Below are 14,013 nucleotides of genomic sequence, written 5' to 3' on the forward strand. Positions count from 1 at the left end.
CTCTCTCTCTGGGTTGTTATTGAAGTCGAGCTGCTGCAAGCGACTCAGTGTGTCCTCAGTGTTCTCGCCTGTTTTCCTTTTGAATTTGTCGTATTCAGGTTCTGAACACAACCAAGACAAAATGTTTAAAGTTTTTATGATCGTATCACCTTTCAAATTACTTTGACAACAAATAATTTTGTTTGCAGTAAAATCAAACATTCCCAGTTTTAAAAAAAGATGAAGAATCCACAAATACATTATTATGTTCAGCTGAAGAGAAAATGAGGCTCCTGCAGTTTAAATTAGAGAAATCAAATTGGTCACAATCAATTGTTCTTATATAACTGGAGTACCTGCCTTCAATCCATTCATATAAAATGGCTCAAATAGAAATATTCAACCTTTCTATGATAAAAGACAAATCAACGAAATCTAGCAATTTCTTTCTTTCTTTCGATTTTTTATGTGTGTGTGTGGGTACCTGATTTTATTGTATGCTTATTTATACGAGCAAAAAAACAAATCTGATTGCAATCTAAAGAAAACCTAAAACTAAAATCTTAACATTCACGATGAACCCGGAATAAATATTATAAAATGTACAGATTTTTCACACACCGTGGATGTGCAGTGCATTAAAAAATTACATATAAAGTGAGTATAAAGTACAACTTACAAAAAGTGTTTGTGTTTGTCAGCAGTGTGAAAGTTTCTCTAACAGGTGGAAACTGTCTGTCCTACAGAGAATAATAATAATCTTTATTTGTAGAGCACTTTTCAAAAACAAGTTACAAAGTGCTTTAACAAGTGTAAAGACAATAATACCCAAAAAACAATAATACAGAAACAATACAAGATAAAAGCAAGAAAACATTGAAAAGACTAAAATACACGTTTAAGATAAATATAAAATTAGTAAAATACAATAAAATAAAAGGGATAAAATAAAGTCAAATAAGATCGGGAAAGGCTCTCCTATAAAAGTATGTTTTAAGAAGGGACTTAAAAGAGTTCACTGACTCAGCCGACCTGATTTCCTCGGGCAGGCTGTTCCAGAGCCTCGGGGCCCTGACAGCAAACGCTCTGTCCCCTTTAGTTTTCAGTCGAGACTCTGGAACAGACAACAGACCTCTGCCCGAGGATCTCAAGGTACGTGCTGGTGCGTATGGGACTAAAAGGTCAGAAATATAACAAGGCGAGAGGCCATGAAGAGCTTTAAAAGTGATCAATAGAATTTTAAAGTCAGTTCTAAAACATACTGGGAGCCAGTGTAATGAAGCTAAAATAGGAGTAATGTGGTCATATTTCTTTGTTCTGGTTAAAAGCCTGGCAGCTGAGTTCTGGACAGTCTGGAGTCGATCAATAGATTTTTTGGTTAAACAGGTGAAAAGGCTGTTGCAATAATCCAGGCGTGATGAGATGAAGGCATGTAAAATGGTCTCGGTGTCCTTAAAAGTTAACATAGATCGAATTTTTGCTATATTTCTAAGTTGATAAAAACATGATTGAACAAGCTTTGTGGTGTGCTGCTCGAAATTTAAATTACTATCAAACCAAACACCAAGGTTCTTCGCAACAGGCTTAATGTGATTTACTAGGGAACCAGCAGATGGCAAATCAAATACTGCCATCTGCAAACCAGGTTTCTTTAAAAGTGGGTTCACGCAAGTCGTTTTAAAATAATCAGGGACACAACCAGTAGATAGGGAGCTGTTGAAAATAGAGATCAAATGGGGCCCAACAGAATTCATTACTTTCAGTGAAAACTTTGTAGGACTGGAGGACACTCTCATTTGTGATACTGTTTTTAAAAGCTCAGAACACTACTGAGAGATACTGAGGAACCAGACCATAACCCAAAGCCAGGATACAGAAGTTCAGTGGATGCAGTGCTGAAGGTGTGAAGGTAGATCAGTGTGTCCACAAGGTAATAAACCTGATCTTATTGGCATAGTGAAGTATGTGATCTGATGGTGAAAACACAATGGTGATTTGCTTACATAACACTAGCATACTTAAATTCTCTAAATGGGCATATTTAATTTGACATCAACTCCTTATCACAGCAGCAGCCTGTTGTTTGGAAGTACTGACAGAGACGAGATGCTCATGCTGGCTTTCCAGTGTTGTGTGCAGGGTCGAGTACACCGTGCAGTGGAAGTTTCTGTTGCGCTCCCAGGGAACTCCTTGAGACCTGGCCAGTCTGGCAGTCTGTTTCAGGGCCGATGGCAAAGGTCCACGGCAAGACGTTTCAGGCATAGTACAAAAACAAAGTAAAATGAAACTCTTCATTTTAGATCTCAGGAATTCAAAAGCTTGATAAGAAAATTAATTAAATTATGCGCTGACTTAAAGTGAGACACAAAACTTAATGGTTAAGTGTGTAAGTTTTAGTGACATTTAGTGGTCAGGTTTGCGAATTGCACCCCCTATCCAAGCGAGCAGTATAGCTACGGTGCCTGAGACAGGACAAAGATGTCATCTATGAGATAGCAGAGAGTTGCCAGTCAAGAAATTAGGTTTATTTAGATAGATATATTAAAAAAATATGGTTTTCTAATTAAGTAAATATGTTTTTTTAAATATTATTATTATTTGTTCATTAATAAACAACACCCACATGAAGAAATGAAGTGCTACATGATGTCTCATACTCCTATAATACAGTATTTTACAACTTGGTAGGGTTGGTTCATCATGACTAACATACTAAAGCAAAAAACATCTCAAAAACTATCACATCTAGTGCATCAAGTATGACCACTAACAGATAACAGGACAATGTAAGCCTCACTGTCTCTGCACCACAGTCCATTATAAACCACATAATACATGAGGTTTACGAAAGTTTTGTCAGGTGAGGATCAAGGCTCCTCTCACTTTGCTTAATTAAATGAACAATCTGCAAATCTTACCAAAATGTCTTTTTAAATTTTTTAAAATACAACAGAGACACAAAGTAGTACTGCCATAATTTCAGCTTGTGGTGAAACGGTGCAACATTTTTAATGGGTATTTAGCATGTGAAAGTACAAATTACACATTTGTGTGCACAGTGGGAAGCAATATCCAATAATGTTTTTTTAATGCAAATTCTGAAAGGATTCATTATTGGTCACTTGATAGGCACACGGTCTTGTCACCATAGCAGTAAAATGTGAAGTTTAGCTGCTGATCTGAGCTTCCCTGCTGTTACCGTTTTATTGCCAATAATATTCATCAGCTGTTTGTCTCAGGAAGGTAACGTCACATTTCTGTCCACGTAACAAAGCCATAACAGAGGTTGGAGAAGAACTACACGAAGTTACAATCCAACTACATATTTTTTCTACCAGTGCAGTAAAAGTTTAGCTCGCTGATCTGAGCTTCATGCTGGAAGCTGCCGTTTTATTGCCAATTAGTGATCAACCGATTGTCTCATGAAGGTAACAAAACCAAAAAATAGAGCGCTGTAGAGAGAGTAACTGCATGAAATCAATCCAACTACATATTTTACACCACAAACCAAAGGCAGTGCTAGAGAATAAACCAATCCAACTAAACTTACATGATTTTTCTACCAGGGCAGTAAACGTTTAGCTGGCTGATGCTTCCATGCTCTAAGCTAACATTACGTTTTTATTGCCAATTAACGTTACTGATCAGCTGATTGTCTCAGGGGAAACACCTCATGTCTCTCGGTGATTATGGGCAGCTTCAAGCTAAAGCTATCAAACAACAGCTTTAATTTGCATCGCTAAAGTCCGACAAACTTAAGTTAATTACCTGTCCAGCAGAAAACAGGCAACTTCAGCTCTGAAAACATCTGTCCCACATTATAGCCTTCCATCTGGGAAAATCCACAACATCTGTGATTTCTGTATTTCCTTTTCCTCATTGTACGTGTTTTCAATGTAGTGACGGGTGTCTACACTGCTGGAATTATGCAGAAGAAGAAGGCTGTGATGACTAAACGCGCTCTGTAGCGCTGTGCCTGCGGTTATGTAGATACAATGGCTAATTCTAAGGTAATAAAAACGTAATGGTTCATTATGTAAGGTCTTTATACACCACTGAAAAAAAGTTAGTGAAAAGTTATGGATATTATATTACATTTCAGTCAATAAATCCTCAGAAATATTACACACTGAATCTTTAAAGACCTCTAAGAAAACTAGAATCACACTGAAATTCCAATGCCTTTATTTCCATCACCAAGCACGTTCCTTCTGCACAAATGTCTGGTGAATAAGAGGTTCTATATAAATCAGCATGATATTCAAGATTAAAGATAGCCATAAATAGTACAAGGAAATATAAACAGTACATTTTAAAAACGCAACTAAAACTACATGCAGATTACACTGCAATGTAGTGCAAATTGGACAGCAGTGAAATATGACTTGACATGTACAGGAAACATAAAAATAGACTATGTGGAGGTTAAATTTACCAATGGCTGTCAAAGCTGCTGAGTTACGTAAGCTGTGCATGCCATGTTATGTAATGAGCGAACCTACGATGCAGCTGTTCGATGCATTAAAGGTTCAGTGTGTAATATTTCTGAGGATCTATCTACAGAAATGCAATATAAGATCCATAACTATGTTTTCAGTGGTGTGTAAAAGACCTTACATAATAAACCATTATGTTTTTATTACCTTAGAATGAATACATAAACACGGGCACCCCCTTCCATGGACGTTGCCACGTTTCATCGTCATGTTTCTACAGTAGCTGAAAACGGACAAACAGCGCTACAGAGCGCATTTCGTCACTACGTTCTTCTTCTTCTACTTCTGGTAGAATTCAGACAGTGCAGAGCGCATCACAACATTGAATTTGTACGTTCAAAGAAGAAGAAATATACAGCAAGGGTTGGCAAATAAGCTTTACATCAGAGCAAATTTTGCGCTGCACTGTTTGTGTTTCGGTGTTTGATCCACATCCATCGACCTACAGACGCTTTTTCATTTCCCCAGTATCTCCAGGCAGAGAACATTTAGGGGAATCTTGCTCATTTCAGCAGCTATCAAAGTATTTATTTATTTATATTTTTTGCCCCTATCAAAGCACCGTAATCTGGCAGCGGGCCAGATATTGTTGTTGGCGGGCAGTTTTGGCAAGGGTCCATAATCGAAGAGAGAATGAATATGTTTCCCTTGTCAGTGTTTGTATAAACTTTATCTAATGTGTGGTTTATAAAAGACTGTAGTGCAGACTGGTTTTACTGAATAATTAAGTAAATATAATTTCTTACTAAATATACCTAAAGAAACCTCATTTCTTGACTGGCCTCTGAAGAGACACCTTTTGTGCTGTGTCAGCCACTGTAGCTGTCCTACGCTCTTTGAAAGGTTAGAGGGCAGTGGTAGACTGGACAGTTGGTTGCAATTCACAACACTCACCACTAGATGCCACTAAATCTCACACACTGAACCTTTACAATGAAAACTCACCCAAAGTTAATGTAATTATATGCCATGGTGTCATACATACTTTTTTTGTAGAAATTGATATTCTACGTAATTTTGCAGAGCATATACACTTGTTTACCGTGTGTGCTGTGGATAGATTGTGTGTAAATATGCCTAGACGTATTTAGAAGTCTAGATTTCTGCCCAGACATTACAAACTCTATGGACTGTACAGAATCCTTTGTGTTCCAAGGAACCAAATCCAAATACTGGATTCTTACTGGCTGAGCCCCTCACAAGAGCGCAGGAGCTGCTTGGACTGCACTTGTGTTGTTCCTTACATTGAGTATAGTGCCTCACTGAGCTTTATCAAGACTAAAGTCCAACAGCACAGCTCATGAATGTAAGTTTTTTGCTGGTTCCTGTAAGCTAAAGTGGCAGACAGTTATTGTATTTTGCCACGGTAATTATGATTTAGTGTATTTTTGCTTGTCTTAGTTTCTGCCACTGCATGCTGAGTCAATAATTGTAATTTATCAGGCCCAAAGTCCAGGACCACGGCCACTGAATGTAAGTTAACTGCTGGGTATTGTGTGATTAATGCGTTTGCATTTGATGCCCTGAGAAGAGAACGGTCTGGTATTCTATGCTGCTTCAGCTGGCCCACTGGATCGTATGTAGTTGCATCATATGTAGCTGCAGCAACCTTAGATACCTTGCTCTCCTTTTTCTCTTTCTCTCTTCATGTACATGTAGACAGACACTGTACAGCAATTGCGGACCAACTGTGTCCAACAACTGTCTGGAGAACCAACCTCGCGCTTGATTGGGGAAACCGGAGCACCCGGAGGAAACCCACCCATGTAAACCCCACACAGAAAGGCCAGGATTCAAACCCGGGACCTTCTTGCTGTGAGGCCACAGTGCTATCTTCTGGCTTCTTTATGTGCATATGTCACCGGGATGACGTGTGTGTGTGTGTGTGTGTGTGAGAGAGAGATTGGAACTGCGTATGGTCACGCCCCCTCGTTAGTGGTGAATGGCTACCGGTGTGGGAAGTCTTGGGGGAAGGTTCTTCTTTATAAGAAGACGGGAGAAACCCGGAAGGGGGAACACGGGAGCAGGGAAGAGTGGAGCCGACGGCAGGACGGCAGCTGCACCCAAGGCGGCAAGCTAGAGAGACGCGGTGGTCACCACGCATGATGTGAGGCGGAGAGTCGACGGAGACGAGACAGGGACCGAGGTGGACGTCGGAAGCGAGTCCACCACACTGCCGAGCAACCCTTTGGGTAGACGCAGCGGCCCGGAGTCAAGACAAGACGCCTCGGAGTAACTGGAGTGAGGAGTGGCCTTTGTGGAAGTGCGTGGGGGAGGACGCCATCAGAGACACGAGGAGGGGTCGGAATTCGTTCCCCCCTCCTTCCCTGTAAGTAACTCTCCCACGCCTCTCTGGTTGCGATTATCTACTGGGATTTTAAAGACCAAATACTGAGGACCGGACAGATCAAGGCTTGCCCAGTGACTTTTATTACGAGTTTTTATTGTGAACTCTTTTTATTATTTTTTTAATAAAGACACTGGCGTTGGTTTTATAAACTGTACTGGTCTGAGCCTTGTGTTGTTTCGGTGAAGCCCGTTCCCCAGCAGAACCTTACCCAAATTAAGTTTGAATTGTTTCTTTGAACTAGCCGACCAGCAGCGCGGCGGTGACACATACACGTTTGGAACCCACAGACAGCTTGCAGCCTCCACGCCATCTTGGTGAGGACAGATGGAGTGCGTTCTCCAGTGTTTTGCTGAATGAAATTCTGTATTAGATTGGGGAAGTTACACTACAGTAGCCCCAGCCAAGTTCGTTGATCTGTGCCAAACACTCCTGTCATCTTATTATGTTGGTCTATTCTGTACATGCTAAGCCCCTTTTCCACTGCACGGTACCAGCTTGCCTCACCTCACCTCACCCTGCCTCGCCTTTTTTTCTGAGTTGAAGAGCTCCGCAAGTGGCGGAGGGGTAAGCCTGCACCAACCCGCGGGAGGAGCTTGCGAGGCCGGCCAGCCGCCCGCTCACAGAGCCCTCTGGTCCCACTGACACACAGATGACTGCAGCAACAACAGCAGAGGAAAACACAGGTGGAAGGTTTTCACACGGCTAATCTGTCTCAACATTCTGAGGAATGTTGAAATGTTTTAACTTAAATCAAGAGACAGCTGTGTGAGTCACGTGTGTGTGTGTGTGTGTGTGTGTGGTATTGAAGATTACCTCGCGGCAGTTGTGTGTGGCGTCGCTATGAAAACCAGCTACACTGAGGGGTACTATCTCTGGGTACTATATGCAATGGAAAACGGAGCACGGCCAAACCGAGTCAAGTCTAGGCGCGTTGAGCTGTTACTGGTAATGGAAAAACTGCATTAGTCTAGTTCTTAAGGAGGGATACCTCTGCTTCTCTACCTGAGCTTTCTAACATTTTTCCCTATTAAAGATTTGTCTTATCTGAATCAAGGGTCTAAGGACAGAGGGGTTTTGTGTGCTGGATGTATTGTAAAGCCCACTGGAGGGAATGGTTCAGATAAATCCCATAGCTCACAACTCACTGACTGCATTGTAACACTACACTTCCTGTTTACCCCAAAAATGGGAATAGTAGTGCTAAAAACACTGAACTTATTATTTATCCTAAATCAAAATAGAGAGACCAAGCTAGTGAACAGGAGACAAAACCCATAAAAATCAGCATTTTAATTTTGATTAAATATCTGTCCATCTTTTGATAGAACTAAATGTCAGAACCATTCATACTTCCATATACATTAATGTACAGATTTTTTTTTACTGTGGAAATAATTCAAAGTAGACATATTCAAACTTCAATTATGTGTAAAGCGTCCTTGGGCCTCATGAAAGGCGCTATATAAATATGTTATTATTATTATTCCAATGATCAATGACAAATCAACAATCTCTAAATTATCAAACAACTACATATGTTTGATTATTTATATGCCTGTGTGTGTGTGTGTAACTTGATTTTATTATTTATACATAATTATTTATATGACGAAAAAGTTCACTAAATCTAAAATTTGCCCCATAAAACTTTAATAAAAGGACCCATAACAAAAACGTATGTCTTAGTCAGTAGTGTAGGAGACTCTCCCTTCTACAGTGAACACAAAGACACTGAGGAACCACACAACTCTAGTCCAAATCCAGGATAAAGAGGTTCAGTGAATGTGGTGTTGAAGGTGTGGAGGTGGATCAATGTGTCAGAGGAGACTCGGTAGAAGGACAGAGTGCCAGCAGGACAGTCCACATACACTGCTACTCTGTTAGAGGAGGAGGTGCAGAAGGAGAAGGAGGAGGAGGAGCCCGTTTTTCTCTTTGTGAGACCATCAACATCTGAGCACCTCAGACTCCAGGACTGCTTATTCTGTCCAAACCTGCAGTCATCACTGTTTCCTCTCCTTCTGATTCCTTTGTAAGTCACTGATATATCAACCTCTCCGCTCCACTCGACCTCCCAATAACAGCGACCAGTCAGACCATTTCTACACAGCAGCTGAGGCCAGTAGTCAAACCTCTGTGGATGATCAGGATATGGCTGCTCCTTTGTCACTACTGTCACCTTACTGTTGTTACCAGACAGTTTGAGGTATCTGTGTACTGTGTTTGTGTCCAGTGTGAGTTCACATAAATCTGATGGAGAGAACGAGACACAATACAGCAGCAGTTTATCATCTCACACTCCTGATGGGTTTCTTTGTTGCTTTATTTACACTGTTAATTAGATCCAAACTTCAGAAAGACTCATCTTTTTGGATATTCTTTGAAACTGAGAACTGAATGTAGATACAAGCTTTTGAGTTAAACTAATTTAAAATGTGCTGTCTTCTTTTCATGAATCACAGTGAACACACACTTACACTTCCTAAGACCAGGTTTCAGTCTCTGCTCACCACCGTGTTCCAACCTGGAGGAAGAAACAAAGTCAGAATGAACCTTCAGAAGCTTCCTCATTAGTGATCTTCAGAGACCTTCCATCAGATCCACATTTTAATACAAAACGGACACGTTTCATACACAGACTCAAAAAAACCATTAAAAAAGACAAAGAAGACAAAAAACACTAAAAGGTAGAAAATATAATTTATAGCGTAGATCTAAAAGAAATCTTCATGTCAGTGGCCAACAGATACATTTTTGTCTAGGATTGAAAAGTATTGAGTTACTTTTATTTATACAGCCTAATATTACAACTTGATTTAGATAAAGAACAACCAAGGCAAGGCAAGTTTATTTGTATAGCACAATTTAACAACAAGGTAATTCAAAGTGCTTTACATAAAGCATAAAAGCAACAGGGAAAGTTTAAAAGCAACATCAAATATAATAAAATTTACAGTATTACAATCAGGGTTAAGAGTTAAATGGAAAATAATAAAAAGCTAAAAACAAAGAAAAAGAAAACAGGACAGTAAAAGTTACAGTGCAGTGTAAGTTATCAGTAAAAAGAAAAATCTTAAATATTTAATTAAAAGCAATGGTAAAAAGAAAAGTCTTCAGTCTTATAAACTAACAGCAGGATTTTGAAATCAATTTAAAAAAACAAAAAAAACAACATGCTTTATTGACAACTTTCTTAAAGAAAACAATGTACGGTATGCTTCTGGGACAAAACAATATATATATAAATATATAATATATATAAATACCTGTTTTCTTGCTGGCAAAAATAATACTGCTTTGATAAGAATGATCTGCATGACAAGTTGACCACACATTTGACAAATAAAAACGTACCAAACCATATTATCAAACTGAATACTGAAAGGTAGCCCATTTTCTTGCTCCTGAACCACAGATGATTCATTACGCCTATCAACTGGGAAACGCTTTCACACCTTCTCACTGTTGCAACACAGTCAGAAAACACAGTCAGAAAATACTTTATTTAGGATATTTCATTGCCAAAAACATATGTAACTTATTGTTCAAAGATAAACCATATGATACATTTACCAGCTCCTACAATGACTATTTAACCGTCATGAATGAAGCTGGTTTCTTTGTCACTCTTCTGCATTCAATCTGAAATTATAGAACATTCCCATCCTGATGTGCCTCAACTTCATAAAGTCAACTTCATAAAGTCTTCTTCATGCACACCAACGTAGTTTGACCGACTCCTGTTTACATAAATATCAGATCTTAAACACAAGTTTGTCAACGTAAGGAAAACAAAAGGCAATTATTTACCCTGTAGTTAGATGTTGAGAGGACAGAGAAATTATTTATTATGGTGACAATTGGCAGAACAAGAAATCAATTCTTTGACAGACAGGAAGCCAATGTAAAGACCTCAGAACTGGAGTGATGTGATCCACCTTTTTGGTCTTAGTGAGGACTCGAGCAGAAACTTTCTGAATCAGCTGCAGCTGTCTGATGGATTTCTTAGGGAGCCTGTAAGGACGCTGTTACAGTAGTCGAGTCGACTGAAGATAAATGCATGGATACGCTTTTCCAGGTCCTGCTGAGACATAAGTCCTTTAATCCTTGATATATTCTTTAGGTGATAGTAGGCTGACTTTGTAATTGTGTTAATATGGCTTCTCAAATTCAGGTCTGAGTCCATGACTACACCAAGATTTCTGGCTTGATTTGTGGTTCTTAACATTACAGATTGAAGTCGAGCACTGACTTTCAATCGTTCCTCCCTGGCTCCAAAAACAATAACTTCAGTTTTATCCTTGTTTAATTGAAGAAAATTCTGGCAGATCCAATCGTTGACCTGCTCAATACAGTTACTCAGCGCCTGTATGGGATCATAGTCCCCTGGTGAAATGGTTATGTAAATCTGTGTGTCATCTGCATAATTATGGTAACATATTTTGTTGTTTTTCATAATCTGAGCCAGTGGAAGCATGTAAATGTTAAACAAAAGAGGTCCCAGAATGGAGCCTTGGGGAACTCCACATGTCATTTTTGTCAGCTCAGATGTGTGATTACCTATAGACACAAAGTAGTCCCTGTCCTTTAAGTAGGATTCAAACCAGTTTAGTACTGTGCCAGAAAGTCCAACCCAGTTTTCAAGTCTGTCTAGTAATATGTTGTGGTCGACCGTGTCGAATGCAGCACTGAGATCCAATAATACTAAGACTGAAATTCTCTCTTCAAAAAAAGTCATTGAAGACCTTAACAAGAGCCGTCTCAGTGCTGTGGTGTGGTCGAAAACCTGACTGGAAGACATCAAATCAGTTATTTAGTACCAAGAAAGCACTAAGCTTTTGAAAAACAGCCTTTTCAATGATTTTACTTAAAAATGGGAGATTTGATATGGGCCTATAATTGCTCATTAGTGAACTGTCTAGATTGCTCTTTTTGCTCTTTTTTAAGAGTGGCTGAATGACTGCAGTTTTCAGGGCCTGTGGGAAAAAACCTGAGAGGAGAAACATGTTGACAATTTGTAGTAATCTGAGGCCATGCATTTAGAAACATTTTTGAAAAAACCTGTTGGCAGAATATCAAGGCAGCATGAGGAGGATTTCAGATGTTATGTCCTCCAGGTTTTTATGGTTAATAGAATCAAATTGTCTCATGCTATATGAATTGTTTTGAAGTGGACACAGGGACAAGACATATCCTGTTACTGACATGGAGGCACTGATTGCTCGTCTAATTGTTTGAATTTTGTCTGTGAAGAAGGAAGCAAATTAATTGCAGGCCCTGGTGGATAGAAGTTCAGAGGCTACAGACACAGGTCAGCCTGTCGACAGCAGCAAACAGGGCACGTGCATTATTAGTGTTTTTGGTGATGATGTCAGAGAAGAAGGACCGCCTTGCATTTCTCAGCTCTAAATTCTAAATGCGAAGTTTCTCTTTATAGACGTCATAATGAACCTGGAGATTTGTTTTCCCGCCACCTGCGTTCAGCTTTTCAACACTCTTTTTTGAGTTCTAACCAGCGTGGCATTTCTCCATGGAGATCTTCTCTTACCAGAGACCACCTTCACCTTGGCTGGTGCAATGGCATCAATAACATTTGTAATTATAGAACTGAAATTATCTACAAGCTCATGGACTGAGACCCGTAAGATGGCGAGTGTCGAGGAGAAAGCCTCAATAAATTTTGCACTATTTCTGTATTTGTGACACGTGTCAAACTTGGAGGACTTAGAACCGGTGGTGGAGGTGGACGGTGAGGGGGGTTTATGGTAGAGAAAATGGGAGTGGAGCGAGGGAAGGTGAGGGGAGTAAATTTGGTCCCAACTCTAACCAGGTCTTCCATGGGATCAGTGAAGTCAAACAGGGGGGAGAGGGGAGAAAGTGTGTCTGAAGGTGGGGATTGGTGGGGTAGAGATGTTGAATCCTCACTGTTGGTTTTCAGTGAGAGAGGTGGAGATTCTTCCCACTCTGTCTCTCTGTACATCAAACACAGCTTATATAGGACATGTTTAGGTATCTGTTAGATACCATATAAGGGTCTGAGTCTGCAAACTAAGGCACCAATCCATATAAGGGCACAGTCCTACAGAATAAGTGTAGATATCTGTTAGACACCATATAAGGGTCTGAGTCTCCACATAACCACTGACCTCTACTCTCCCCTTAAAAGGTCACTAATCCTCTATCCAGCTGCTACAGTGCTATGTTAAACTGTTCAAATGCGTCAAATGCACATATGTTATACACCACAAAAGCCATCAATCTGTTTAATCTCTCAGCTCCTCTTCGGATTGGCAGTATAGGGCCACTGATAAACACCTCAGCACCTCAAGAGCTGACCGTGTTCAGACAACACTTCAGACTGTTGCTTCACAACATCATTGGCCCCGATATGTAGTATGATGTTTTATGATTTATTTATGATGTTCACAGTAGGATGTTCAGCCACGATATGCAGGATTCTTTCTGCCAAGTCAGACACCGTATCCTTCGTAAAACAGAGTGTTTTGGTGTTCTTACTGCACATGCTTCTTACATCATTTACAGCAGAGTCACCCACAATCAGAGTTTGAGGCCCAGTCGTTAGCTTTCCCTGCAGCCTTTTACTTTCTGATTTACTCTCAGTCCTTACCCTTCTGTGTGAGGATGGGATGTTATCCAGGTCATCAGACGGAAATCCAAGATCCTGCAATAGTGGTGAAAATCTGTTCTGCTGTTGCACACTCGGTTGTTGGGGAGGTTTGTTGCTAACTCTCCCTTTCACAGCTGTCCACGGCTGTGTCCTACCAAGAACAGGGGTTGAAGAGGCGCTCTGCCTGGATGATAATGCAGGTCAGCCAGTCGCATCACAAATCTCAGGGCGCCGGGTTCTGCCTGTTACTCGTCCTCCCATTTCCCCAGGAAATGATTTACTCTTAGGCTTTGCACCAAGAGCGTTTCAGGGATGACTCCCACTTTTAGATTTATTACCCAGTACACAGGCCTCCTGCTTCTTGGTAGTCTTGATACTGCTAATTAGCCGTGTGTTAGCATGCTCTTGTCCACTGTTTTGGGTCCACGGTAAAGTGGTGTCATTCCCACATAGTCCATTCACTTCCACATTCACTTCTAACCTGTGGATCTTGGTTTCAAGCACTGCAATTTTCTGTAGAAGTTGGTAGAAGTCGTCCGTGGAGAAAGATCTTGTTGCTAATT

At 40.2% G+C, this 14,013-nt stretch overlaps 1 protein-coding gene across 2 annotated transcripts; it reads right to left on the reverse strand.

Moving 5' to 3' along the window:
- Positions 1–8,089: 8,089 nt before the first annotated feature.
- LOC119899975 (neoverrucotoxin subunit beta-like) lies at positions 8,090–13,481 on the reverse strand. 2 transcript variants are annotated; one of them, XR_005443967.1, is made up of 3 exons: positions 13,451–13,481; positions 9,300–9,346; positions 8,090–9,072 (listed from the first exon to the last, which is right to left on the reverse strand). XR_005443967.1 is itself a non-coding variant. In XM_038714807.1 (2 exons), the coding sequence occupies exons 1-2, from the start codon at positions 9,391–9,393 to the stop codon at positions 8,537–8,539; spliced, it is 630 nt and encodes a 209-aa protein (XP_038570735.1). In that variant the 5' UTR covers positions 9,394–9,709; the 3' UTR covers positions 8,090–8,536. The 2 variants fall into 2 exon arrangements, 1 of the variants encoding a protein (XP_038570735.1); XM_038714807.1 differs by lacking the exon at positions 13,451–13,481 and having other exon boundaries at positions 9,300–9,709.
- Between the last annotated feature and the right edge of the window lie 532 nt (positions 13,482–14,013).

Source organism: Micropterus salmoides, unplaced genomic scaffold (genome assembly GCF_014851395.1).
Source record: "Micropterus salmoides isolate LMB-PRFRI ecotype aquatic unplaced genomic scaffold, ASM1485139v1 Ms_hic_scaffold_12, whole genome shotgun sequence".
In the NCBI taxonomy this organism is placed as follows: Eukaryota; Metazoa; Chordata; class Actinopteri; order Centrarchiformes; family Centrarchidae; genus Micropterus; species Micropterus salmoides.

What these genes read in the sequence shown, in the direction of transcription:
- LOC119899975 (XM_038714807.1), bottom strand. Translation starts at nt 9,393, where the DNA reads ATGAGGAAGCTTCTGAAGGTTCATTCTGACTTTGTTTCTTCCTCCAGG. An exon ending in GAAACCTGGTCTTAGGAAGT is followed by an intron (nt 9,073 to 9,299) that starts GTAAGTGTGTGT and finishes TCTCTCCATCAG; the next exon opens with ATTTATGTGAACTCACACTG.